The 13,928-nt window shown below is 37.0% G+C and overlaps 1 protein-coding gene across 7 annotated transcripts in view; it reads left to right on the plus strand.

Moving 5' to 3' along the window:
• The window catches only part of LOC124777828 (transmembrane protein 94), a 495,418-nt gene that overhangs the window by 380,255 nt on the left and 101,235 nt on the right, over nucleotides 1–13,928 (plus strand). For 4 of the 7 annotated variants that reach the window (XM_047253357.1, XM_047253351.1, XM_047253353.1 and 1 more), the window contains 2 exons: nucleotides 7,024–7,164; nucleotides 8,816–8,966. In XM_047253357.1, coding sequence (XP_047109313.1) covers nucleotides 7,024–7,164; nucleotides 8,816–8,966 — 292 coding nt within the window. The remainder of the gene's footprint in view (nucleotides 1–7,023; nucleotides 7,165–8,815; nucleotides 8,967–13,928) is intronic. The other 3 variants (XM_047253355.1, XM_047253356.1, XM_047253354.1) reach the window with 3 other exon arrangements.

Here is a 13,928-nt window from a genome sequence, read left to right on the forward strand (position 1 = left end):
CTACCATTGTGAAAGATGTGGAATGTAATATAAATGTTGTAGCTAATAAGGTAGTCAGAAACACAGGTACATGGCTTTCAGAGAACGTATTAACGCTTCACTGTAATAAAATGCACTTCATACAATTTTGATATAGAACTCTTGTAAAAGTGAAATTTTTTTGTTCAAAAGTGGTCAAACAGTCAGTGAAATGAACCATTTTAAATTTTAGGACAGAGAGTAGGTGGAAGGCTTTCATGGAATTGCCATGTTCCAGATCTTGTGCAGAAACTGAATGCTGCTTTCTTTACTATAAGAATGACCTCTACCATCTCTGACAAGCAACATGAAGGCTTTATTTGCTTTGCTCACTTTCGTTCTGTTTTACATCATATGTATGATACCGCAGCATAGTTTGGTAATTTGCTGATAGTCAGTGCTGATCACAAACATGGTGAGTTCAGGTGTGGAGTGAGCTTTCTGTGTGTTGGAGTTCAACAAAAACAAGTGTGCTACAGCTGTCCAACAGATGTTTAGAACCAAGTATGGTAAGAAGCCACCATCAAGAAAGGTCATTTACCACTGGCACAACAAATTTATTATGACAGTTTACTTGTGCCCGACAAAGAGAAGCGGACATCCCAGTATGAGTGAAGTGAATGTGGAGCATGAACGAGCCATTCTTCTTCACTGAGAGCACTGTCACTGGATATTTCCACTTGAAAATTTTGCAGCAATGGCTGATGCCTCAAATGCAATCGGACTCTGCGTTCATCTTTCAGTAGGATGGGGCTCCTCCCCATTTTCATCGTGAAGTTCGTGGGTACCTGAACATGGAGCTGCCACATCGATGGATCGACCATGCTACAGAAGGGGACAGCTGTTTCATGAAATGGCCTCCCCGCTCACCAGATCTCACTCCGTGTGACTCTTTTTCTGTGGGAACACATTAAAGATCTGGAGTATGTACCACCTCTACCACGTGATGTAGCAGAGCTGAGGGAGAGAATATGGGAAGCGACTGCCACAGTCGATGATGGCATGCTGGAACGGGTATGGCAAGAAATCGATTACCGTATTGACGCCTGCTGGCTCACTCATGGTTCACATATTGAATGTTTGTAAAAAACTTTCAGAGTTTATCTTCAAAATACAATATGTATGACATTTGTACAATGTTTAGCTCTTGTGCAATAAATAATTGAAAGTATTCCCGGACTTTATGTACACCCTGTATTTTGGGGCAGCTCTGTGCACACACTGAGAATGTTCTTAGCTCAGAAAAGTGTGGCCAGATTGATCTTCAGTGTAGGTTCATGAACTTTGTGTGAGCCGTGCCATCCTTATACAGCAGAGTCCCACTAAACCGAACCACGATAATCCGAACGTTCGGTTAATACGAACATGAAAAATGTTAGTCTAAGTATGGACAACTGTGTGGTAAAATACTTCTGTACATACACACTATTTTAATTTACACAGTACAGTAAACATGTATTAGAAAAATTCGCAAGAAAACATTAGGTTTAAACAAACAATGAAAGAAAAGCTGTAAAACTTACTAAAATACAGCAGAAATTTTATCCCTACTTTTTAGATGACAAAAACACAGTCATTGTTTTTTGGTGTAATGAAGACAGTCTGTTATGTGACACATAGTTGCACCATCATCTCGTAAACATCAAATCAACAGGTGTAGCAGGGGGCTGTCACTTCCATCGCAGCAGTCCACTTCTTCCTGGTCTTGAGTCACAGCAGCAACTAAATCAGCGTCAGTAAGGTTCTCCACACATACCCCATCCCCTGCCATCCACTCATCTACGTCTCCTTAATATCCAGGGATTGTCTGTATCATTTGTAGTAGATTTTCCTCTTCATTTTCAACTAGGTTGCCCTGAAATTCAAGAGATGTCCACAGTTGTCTCCACAATTTTCTCAGAGTATTTCCTGAAATATTCTTTCATGCCTCAGCGGCCCAATAAACAACATCCTTCACATTGGTCTTTTTTATTTTGTCCACTGAAGGAATGCTATCATCTTGGATCAACATTCTTAAAAATTGTTTTCTGTAAATCAATGGGTTTCAGGCAGTTCTTATATTATTTTAATTCTTGGTGATTTTTAAATGTTTTATGACTTTAATCATTCTCACTTCATAAGATATTTTAATATAGGCATTAAAGATCAACATATCACCAACACCAGCACCACCATTCATTAGCGTCTGACTTTGGTGACACGCTTCAAACCTCGGTCTACTGTGATACATGAGTCACTGTCTGAATGGATTTATAGCTCCCAGACTGGTTGATTTATAGCTCCCTGACTTGTTATTGAACATAACTGGCTCCAGTAACTTAAACAACCAGCTGTGTCCGTTTTGAAGAATTTGTAGGTCACCACAAAAATGCTTATACTTGTGAACTGCTTGGTATTGGCGAGGGGGGGGGGGGGGGGGGGTTGATAGCTACCCTTAATGTTCCCAATGAAATTTATGTATAATGGGGTTAATAGAACATTTCCATTGTGCCAGAATGTGATTGTGGTTAAAATAAAATAGAGAACATTTGAAAATAGACATCCTCCTTCTATAATGAAAATGCTTCAGAAAGTGAGTGGAACACAAGTATTGATCACCAATTAGTATAACTGCACTCTTTATGTTAAGACGGGTGTATTTCCAGGAAACTTACAGTGTACTCAGAACATCAGGAAACATTGTGACAAGTGAAGATGTTGTGGATATTGAGATAAAAGAGATGTGAGAGGACTGGTGAAGTGCAAGGCACTAAGTAGTTAGGAATGAGTGAGCATTGAAATAGAATGACCAATTGCTTGTCTCATTATGACTTATTACTGATACATCAACAAATGTTTTACTGTCTGTGCATAATTCAGTAGTAAGTTTATGAACTGGTAAATGTAATAATATTATCTTAGTGTATAATATTGAAACTGAACTGGAGCATGGAATTGGTAGTCAAGATATTAACAGTAATAAAATTAACTCTTAACACTGATAAAATAAGCATTTCTATCTCCACAGTTCACTGCTTATTTTGTCTCAACTTAAAAGTGTGAAAGAAAGGTGCCTCTCCTCAAAGAGAAGTGTCTAATGCCAGAAAAAAGCCATCTGTGCACCCAACAGAGCAGTTGATAACTTCCAAGCTGAAACTTCGTGGCAGATTAAAACTGTGTGCCGGACCGAGACTCGAACTCGGGACCTTTGCCCTTCATGGGCAAGTGCTCTACCAACTGAGCTGCCCAAGCACGACTCATGCCCCGTCCTCACAGCCTTACTTCTGCCAGTTCCTCGTCACCCACCTTCCAAACTTTACAGAAGCTCTCCTGCGAACCTTGCAGGCGAACCTTAAGGCTTTGAGGACGGGGCGTGAGTTGTGCTTGGGTAGCTCAGTTGGTACAGCACTTGCCCGCGAAAGGCAAAGGTCCCGAGTTCGAGTCTCGGTCCAGCACTGCCAGGAAGTTTCATATCAGTGCACACTCCGCTGCAGAGTGAAAATCTCATTCTGGGAACTTCCAAGCTATTTGCAGTCACAATAACTAGTAGCCAAAAATCTTTAGTGTCAGCTCAGGCAACCAGTGATGTGGATAATGTCACTAAACAGCTACATGGTTCATGGCACTTGACCCCCTTTCAGGTTGCCTATCTAACAGCTTCCAGAGACAGCAAAAATTTGATTTGCGATATTTCATGTAATTATTGATTTGTCGTAACATGCTCATTAAACGTTTAACACAATAAGTCAAGTTTTAATGTTAGAAACTGTGCGTATGTCCGAGACAGTGAAACCTAAGGTATGCAGATTGCTTAGACTATATTCATCCAGTATTTGAGAATGAGAGCACTTAGTGACTTACAACAAACTTTACACATAATATATAATTTCAAACCATTACAAAAAAAATTTCTCTTTGAACCTCCCCTCGCGCACACACACACACACACACACCAGAGGATAACAAATGAAAGGAAAATAGTTTATTGCTTACTGTATTTCTACAATTCATGCAGTAAAACTGCCACATCAAGCACAATGTTTTAATTTGCAGACAGGATCCATGTACACCACTGAATGTACTTGCAAAATTATGTCAATGAATAGCATACAACTCATGAGATAAGACACGATAAACATTGATATGCATAAGAAACTACATTATTGCATATAATGGAGTAGAAATTACCAAGACTATACTAGTAAAAAGGCTTGATGTCCGAACACCACCAGACAGGATCTCCCAACCAATAATGCCTTATGATCATTTCATTTAAAACGTTAACTCATTTGAAAAGTTGAAGCTGTTTTATTCATCAGAGTTTTGAGTCTTTAAAGAATCAGGTTTTCCTGGTATTTCTCTAAAGGGCCATGAAATTGTAAGACAAATGAATATTGAAAAATTGTCTGAAGACTGACAAAACAGAAAAAGGTGTAACAGAAAGTTGACAGAAGACTATCAAAATAGAGCAGAATTTATTTGGTGCTTCATGTGCCATTATCTTCAAAAACAAGTGCTAGATCAGTGAAAATGAAACATTTATTAAAGGTATTTATTTGAGACACTGTTACAAAAAAGGAGAAGGAAATCTGACAACTTTGATGGTGAATACTCTGTTTGTTGAAGGAGAACGTGGTTCATTTCGGAGAAGTAATATTTCCCATCTAGTTATGGCAATTGACATATGTATTAAAGAACTCGTAGTAGAAAGTTTGAAACCTATGAGTTAAAGATGTGACGTGCCTGGGGGTTACAGCCATCGCACTGTGACCGACGTCATTAACGAATGGTTCACATGAAGTGGCTGTGGCCTGTGCCTGATGGCAGTGTGTGATGAAAATGTGTTTCCGAGTTTTCTTGCTGTAAAAAGTACTGTTTGTTAATAAAGCTAACGTGCATCAACTTCCGGAGTAAGTTTTCCGGTAGAGGTTCTCCTTTCTTTGTGAAAAATGGAAAACCAGTTCTTTTGGATTTGCAAATTTTATTCACTATATAATACTTCTAGTTTGATTTTGAGAAAACTGATTGGTACAGAAAGTTGATTTTTTTGTATCTCCTAGTTTCACATCAGAGCCTGATGTTGGTGGCTATTGTTTTTTCAATACTGGCCACAATTATTGTGACACTTGGGTATTTAGTAACCTAGCACATAAAATGTGAAGGCTTTGTTATTGCCAACTTCTTTAATTTGGTTCACATTATGTGATACATTGCTGCATACTAAATGCGGCTAACGTATCAAAATTGTTATTAAAGCTGTTACAAAAGCCATATCTCATAAAAATTATGGGGGAAATAGAAGTTGTGTTTCATTTGAGGGCGCTGGCACAAAGTTGTCTGCATGTTTGCACCACATGCAGGTAGCCTGCAGCTAGTATTATTCTTAGTTTCTTCAGTCATCTGCAGTTCATGGAAGTAAATGTACATTTCTCAAACTGAGTGATCTCAAGTTATCATTGTTCTTGCTGTAAGAAGAAAGTGATAAAAAAGAAAACATCCTACTCCAGCAGTTACATGACTGAAAAGCTGCAAGACATCCCATCTTTAGGCCAATGCTTGACCGAAGGTACTTTATGACACTTATCAGTCATCGTTTATGAAATTATGACAAAATGTTCTGTCAGTTCTTCAAGTTAAATATTGACCAGTTTAAGTGTGTTCCAGATCAAATATCAGGAAGGGTGTGTGAAATAGATATTTGTCCCATCAATACTTAACAAAAATTAGCCGTAACACTAAAATTAGCCATAACACTAAGGTAGAAAAGTCAAAACATTTTATATACTACAGTGCCTTATTTCGCATTTGTTTTGTTGTGGAAAAATGGAAACCATTTACAGTGAACTGAAATTTGGCACCCTGGCAGACTGTGAATAATCAGTTAGGTTCAGTTACAAGACTGTCAGTAAAATTCACATTTTGGGGGATGCTGAAAATGCTAACTGAAAAACTCTGAGGAATTTATGATTTTCCAGGTTGAAACTCATTTACAATGACATCATCATCACTTATTTGCTCCAGTCTAGTCACACATTTTTGACAGGCATTACTACATGTCTGAAAAATAAATCATCATTGTCATCACACATTTACTTAAAGTTCTTAATAATAAACTTGGACATCGGTTTCCATTAGTTTTTCATCCTTTACAACTGCAAACGACATTTTTGTAGCAGACATTGTCACTAACTGTACTGTAGGCTGTGGCTACACTGCACTTGAGCCTTTCTGTTGATCACTAACTAGTGCCATTACTCAAACAAGACACTGTTCACTTATGATGCACTCTTATGATGCAGTTATCTACTCCAAACAACATTACATCTATTGAATACTTTGTGTTATGAAAATATTATTTTCCAGTTAGTGCAAAACGTTTATAAATTGTATTGTAGAGATACACATTGTCTACAGTATGCTTTTTGTGCTCAACTGTAATTCTTCAGTCTTTCTGTGAGCAGAATATATTCTGCAGAATTGAGGTAGGGTTGTGTGTGTGTAGTTTCCAAATGTCTTGCCAACACTCAGAAAACAGATACTTTAATTTTGAAAATATATCATTTGCAATAACCTCGGTAATGCAGGGAACAGAAAGTGGAATTGATGCTTAGATTACCTCGATCTGCTTCAAGGTCCACTTCTGTTTGTAACCAAAGCCAAAATGGCTTAAGAAACATTCCATATCAGAAAGGGGACTAATATTATATTTTGCTACCTACTTATATCTTGTGCAGATCTCGCTTGCTCACCCAATTTAGTTTTGTTAACTGAAACATTAATGTTACTGCATTGTATAGGCTAGAGTACTATCCAGTATATCAATATAAAACTTCTATTCAGTTCAACTGTTACAAGATAATGTTGACTGTTTGTGTTTCTATGTCTTCTTGTTGGTAATATCAATCTTACTTTGCCCCATTTCATTTGTCTGATACATTAAACTGTTAACTACTCTCTTTTCTCTGATAACAACAGTTAATGGCAGTAAATATTGCATTTTAAATTAAGATACATATATTCTTGCAGCAGTGCTGTGGGGAATTCTAAGGCGCTTAGCTTCTCTGCTCCTAGTGCGATCAATTTGGATTTCTCGCAAGTTAAATTTGAGGATGAAACACATGATATGTGTGATGAATCTTCTATTCCTCAGCCTGAAGCACTTACACGGTGAGTAACTGTTTTTTGAAACTTACACATTTTTCCTGTGAAGGAGTCATATTAAGAATTAACACTATGTAATGTATCATATTATTCACTTAGTTTGTTAGTCACATCCATCCTGGGAGTGTAGGATGCACCAGCTTTGCAAAAGCTGCAATCTCATATTTTTCATGTGCCTTTTAGAGATTTCAAAATGAACTACTATCAGAGACAATATCTGAACAAACAAGTATGAGTACCTGGAAAAGGACATAACTAAAACATCCAAGTATCGTTAATCTTCCACTAGATGCAACATTAGAAGGGAAAAGCCATAAACACAGACACTGGTTAGATTTTGTGAAACAGGTTATTGAGCGGTACTGGGTGTATTACATGTCCCTACATGAAAAACATGTACAAGAGAGGAAGAAATTGACAACATGGAACTATTTGAAGAGACTGATGATTTAATAAATAGATGAAGTATATAAATAAACAGAGATTATTATACCAAAATAAGATTTTCACTCTGCAGTGGAGTGTGCGCTGATATGAAACTTCCTGGCAGATTAAAACTGTGTGCCGGACCGAGACTCGAACTCGGGACCTTTGCCTTTCGCGGGCAAGTGCTCTACCGAGCACGACTCACGCCCCGTCCTCACATCTTCACTTCTGCCAGTGTCTCGTCTTCTGCCTTCCAAACTTTACAGAAGCTCTCCTGCGAACCTTGCAGAACTAGCACTCCTGAAAGAAAGGACATTGCGAAGACATAGCTTAGCCACAGCCTGGGGGATGTTTCCAGAATGAGATTTTCACTCTGCAGCAGTGTGGTCAGACAGTCTTGCTAAGAAGTTCTCAATATTTTCTCTGAAACTGTCTTAAGCAACTAAGCTAGGTAGATGCATTTGGAAACCATGCAAGAGCAATCTGGATGTGTGTCACTGAAGATCCTGATGCATGAAAAAGTCTAGAGGAGGACTTATCCAACAGTAGATGTCAAATGGCTAATGTTGCTACTCATGTTTATAGATCAACACGCTGGAGATAACTCTACAAATTAGAGTTGCAACATAGTGACTACATTAGTTAAAGTCCTGAATGAAGGCAAAATAAATCCCCTCCATTCCCAAAGCACAACATAATACCGTTCTCCCTTTCCTGTTCCCTTCTTAAAATATTTTTTTGGCTGACTCATCCCAATTTCTATTTGCCAGATTACCAGTATTACTGTTAACCCAGGTATATGCATGTGACCAGTACCTCGTACTCCTTCCCTATTGATGGCAGAATAAATGTAATGAAGTGAAGAGTGATCTGTGAGAACATATGTCTGATACATCAACTCATGATAAGGTTTATCCAGAATTTTGAATCTTCATGCCCACTATTAAATTGTCAGTAAGAATTCACAGTTCACAATATTCTGGTTTTTTTTTATTTTTTTTTTTTATTTTCACAATAACTTTTTTTTTTTTGCTTACAGAGGTATCTCGAGCTACCTGCCAACACTTATATTACAAAATGTTAGATATGTTAACTGGGTCTGTAACAGATATTTCCCTCATGTTATCTTTCTGGTCTTAATTGGTGCTTGTCTTTTCTCCATTTGTGTCTCAATTTCCTTTCAGCTGCTGTGTATATGAAGGTTTTTCTCGTGTACCTGATTTTCTTTCAGAAGCAGTATAAATGATGAACGAGTGACTAGCCAGGACAGCATGCTAGTGCACAGTGTAGACCTAAGTTCGCAGACAGAAGTCTGGCGTTCCCTTAGCTGTCTTACTGATAGCACTGAGCAGAGTGGCCTCAACATCGACATATCAAATCGTGTGAGTTTGCACAGTTATACATTTTAGCAAGAGATGTTTTAGATGGAGAAAATTTCTATATATTGAGTGGTATGTAAGATGTTGACTGTGTTAAATTCTTGGGGTTGCAACAAGATAGTTTTTTTTTTTTTTTTAAAGAAGTAAACACAGACCTGTTTAAATGCTCGAACATATGTGTAGCAGTAGTTCAAATGTTGGTAGCCATAAGCAACTCAAAAGTTAAATAGAACTATTCAAAATGTCACATGGCAGCCCATTTTGGTTTAACTCCTCAAGTTGCATAAAAGGTTTGTGAGTCCTAAAATATGTAATATGAATTATTTGTGAGATGAATTCAAAAATATTTTGCAGAAACCTGTTTAAAGAATTGAGTATACTTACTGTTGTTTCATGCTTTATCTTTTGCTTAATGAAATTTATCATAAAATAAGCTTCATAAAAATTTTAAAGTGATTACTTTGGTTTACAAAAATGTATCCATTCTCAGTAGCTTTTCAGGAATCATAAAATGTTTAGCTATTTGTGATGTGCAGTTTAAAAGGAATGTGTAGCAAATATTGGCAACCTACTCATTATTTTTAGTATTTAATATGTATAAATAAAAAGCTACGCACCAAGTGGTGGCAGAACACACACATAAAAGACAGTTGTAATTGGCAAGCTTTCGGAGCCAGCAGCGGCAGAAACGGTGAGCGGTTTCAGTTATCGTCTGATCATCCTCAGATTGTTACATGCTATGTTAAGTGGAATAATGTGAAAGTTTTATTAGAGGACATATGAATATAATTGCAACTGTAAAACATTATGTATCTATAATATAAATAAACTGCTGAAGCTGATGGCATTGAGTGCTAACCGCTCTTGGCTGGTGTTTTACCATAAAAAGAAACCATTATCTTTGCTTAACGCGCCGTTGGATGTCATAGAGAAATTCTTTTTCAATCTATTTGATGATTTGTTCTGAAACTGCGTGTTCTTCTGTTTTCATAACCTTAATGGACTTTGCCTACAACTATTTTACGTGTTGAACTTTTAAGCCATCCTTGATCTACAGATGTTACATGCAAGTCACTATAGACGCCACTTAATGTCTAATTGTAAGGCTAATGGTTTATTGTTTGTGTACTTCCTTCATACTTTTAGTGTCATCAGTACTCTTTCTATTGTACCTAATGTACTTATTACCTCTTTTGTACACGATGATGATTATGTTCAAGTTAAAAATTGTAAGTCACACTTCTATATCTTTGACTTTAACTAGGAAGACATCAATATTCATACCATTACTATGGTTACTAGTGGCGTCCTTTTAAGTGTTTTTTGCACAACATATGCCATACACAAATCCCCCCAGTCAGCACTGTGGGTCAAGTTTGAATGTTAAGGGTTTATTTCTTTATCACACTTCTTTCAAATGTTCTTTAATTATATCTTATGCAAGCCTATTTTTATATTTACATAACTGTTATCATGATACAAATATGTCATACCGCAGTTGTAATTTTACTGATTTTATTCGTATTTGATGGCCATTAGCTATCATTGGTGCAATGTGGGAGATGGCGGTGGGCAGATCCGTCGCTATTTGTGTGATGATAATTGCAAGTCATGCAGCTGCTGCTCTTCATACCAGTCTAGAACAATTAGTGCTCCATGCCAGCAGCAGTCAGCAGGAGTATCTCTTCTTTTACTTATATCGTGGGTGTTTTTTTTTACTGTTGTTCGTCTTCATGTGTCCTGTAGTAACTGTTATGTTACTCCATTTACAGGGTATGTAACAGTCTGAGGATGATCGCACAATGATCAAAATGAGTCACTGTTATTTTTTTAAATAAAATATTTCAAGCAATCTAGACTGCTTTCATTATATTTTTAATGTTATAGTTAGACTTGAATACAGCTCATCTGATCAAAATGGGTCGGGTCATGCTCTGTTGCTTTAAGCCCTGAAGAGGCAAAGTAGCAATATGATTGAACAAATCAAGAAATGGGTTGTGGTTGTAAAGGAGGAAACATTAAGAATATGATCCCATAGCATAACAAGGTAGGTACAACCAAAGGATTAATCTTTGATTATTTGCTTATTCGTTTATTCAAAATCACACACAACTTTATTCAAATGGTGATCTCCCATTGGTTTGTACTGAACATAATATAAATACAATAAACAAAAATGACTAATTTTGCAGTACTGGCAGAGCATTCATAGGCAGTAACGAATATGAACTAAAGGTATTGAGCCCAGCATGAAGTCACTAAAGCTGCAACAAAATCTCAAGAGTTCAACCTTGCATATAAGTCAGCACACAGTGAAAAATTCACTGCCTTTGAAGTGTTCAATACTGTTAGCCTGACTATGAGTCTGTGTCGACTAGCACTCAGAGTTCCAAATTATTTCTTAAGTGCCGAACTGGTGCGCATTGAAATCTTTCTGATTCCTGAGTAACACTTAATCCCATGTGGCTCTGGGCATACAGACCATACAAAAAGCAACCTAACTGACCAAGAGATGAAGACCAAAAGCCCACAAACCCTGCTCCGCATGCCTATTTAAAGACTTAGTGACATGACCCACTGTCTTCTTACGACTTGACCACCACTCTTGAGCAACAATATATCACATATTTAATTTTAAACAAAGTGAAATAGCTGGCTATATCAATTTTATACACCACAAACAGAACTACAGAAAACCTAGTGAGCTTGACAACTTCATTCATCTCGGTGCTGCAGTTCTGTGTTAGCCAGATGAAATCTTACAAAGCAGAGTGATCAAAAAGAAGTGGAAATTTTCGTTTGCTTAAAGAATCCTTATTTATTCATCAACATCAACTTTGTCCCTTTCAAAGTAATCCTCCTCAGATACAATACACTTGTGTCAGTGTTTTTTCCAATCTTGGAAGCACTTCCGGAACTTATTTTTCGTTATAATGTTCAGTGTTTCTGTTTTTATTTCATCAATGGTGGCAAAATGACATACTTTCATGGTTGTCTGGAGCCTCAGGAATAGAAAGAAATTGCAGGAGGCCACATCTGGTGAATACGGTGGCTGATGCAACATTATGTTTTTGTTCTTTGCCAAAAAAATCTGAACAAATATTGAGGTGTGAGTGTGAGCACTACCATGATGCACTTTCCAAAAGTGGTTTTGCCACAATTCTAGTTGTTTCCTTTACATTGCTTCATGAAAATGGTGCATAACTTCCAGGTAGCATTCCTTATTGACTGTACAACCATAAGGCAGCAACTCATGATGGCAAAAATCCACTGTAATCAAAGAAAACATTGATAAGAACCTTCACGTGTGATCAAACTTGTTAAGTCGTTTTGGCCTTGACTCTTCAGAAAGTTTTCATTGGGACAATTGGGCCTTTATTTCAATGTCATACCGTTATACCCAAGTTTTGTCACCTGTTATAACCTTCTTTGGAAGTTCTACATTGTTGTAAGCTTCCTTCAGCTATTCTTGAGTAATGTATATGCGATCTCATTTCTGGTCAAAGTCCAACAATTTCAGAACAAACTTTGCTGCTAAATGTTTTATGCTCAAAACATTAAAAAAAAATTGCTTGGTATGAGTCAAAGGATATGCCGAGATCATCAGCAACCTCTCTGATGGTGATTGAGAGATTTTCTGGAACCATTTTCTATTTCTTCCACAGTGTCATCAGTAATTTATGTGCTAGGGCATCAAGGATGGTCCTCAGCTTCAGTGTATTCTCGACCCTCTTTCAAGGATATAGCCAAATGGGAAGGTCCAGGGGGTCCAGACCTCCCTGTCACCTAAATGAAATTACACACAACATAGTTGCCGCATAGTGAAATTGAAAGATATTTTCAGTCATACCATGAAAAAGGGTTATGCCCTGTCTATAGTCAACAAGGCCATCGATAGATTTCAATTATTGATATATTGATAGCACTGTCAGCTATTGCCCATTCATACTTTAGCCAAGACCTACTACTGCACGTTGTTGGCCTTGCTTGACCTTAGTTATTGTTTTGTTAATCACTTCAATTCTTGCTTGCACTTGATTTTAATATAAGTGCTACCATTTATTACTTTTGTTCTGTGTTCTGGTGTGATAGTTTCTAATTATACATAAGTTTGTAACAAGAAAGAAGACGAAAACAAATTCTAATTTGTCCATTAGCATTTTGGTAAATTAAAAATATGTATGTTTTACTATAATAGCCTAATTACCTACCCAAAGCACTTTAATGTTAGTACTGGATTTGTTATCTGGAGACTGATAGAACTTTGGGGTTGCAATATTTAATATTTCAGTATTTCACAAGGCAGCAGAGCAATAAACATAACTACAAATAACATTACATTAAACTCAGTGCATAAAAATACATTTGGATTTGCATGTGTCACCCAAAAATTGAATTGATCAACAAAAATATTGCCCAGATAGTGATCTGCTCAATTCTATCAGTAGTGCCCAAATGGCAAAGTATCACCCATCTGCTCACCTGGGTGGTACTAAATTATGAAAACCATTTCCAGTACAGAATGACAGGGAGGGGTTTGTGGAGAGTGGACAGGGTATGTAAAGACAGCATAATTCATTTGTTTCTAAAAGATATTTTTCAGCTGGTTGCTTGACTCCCTCTCAGTTGACTGTGCCCTGCATCCCCGACCTCACCCCCCCCCCCTCCCCCTCCCTTCTTCTTTCCTCCATAATTTATTCATACTTTTGTAACTCTTTAATAACTAAAGGTTTTTTTCAGATGTTCTATGATTATCTTCAAACTATAATGTTTTTAAGTTGTATAAACAATTATATAAAAATAATTTTTATTACTCTTGTAACAGTACTTATTTTAATTTGGGGAATAGTTATTTATTTCTTGCATGTCTTCAGGTTTTGCTACAAGAAAGATATTCTATTGTAAAATTTATTATTTGTAATATCCTTGGAACAGTCAGTCCAATTGTCACAACTCTAATGCATT

Source organism: Schistocerca piceifrons, chromosome 2, assembly GCF_021461385.2.
Source record: "Schistocerca piceifrons isolate TAMUIC-IGC-003096 chromosome 2, iqSchPice1.1, whole genome shotgun sequence".
Taxonomy (NCBI): domain Eukaryota; kingdom Metazoa; phylum Arthropoda; class Insecta; order Orthoptera; family Acrididae; genus Schistocerca; species Schistocerca piceifrons.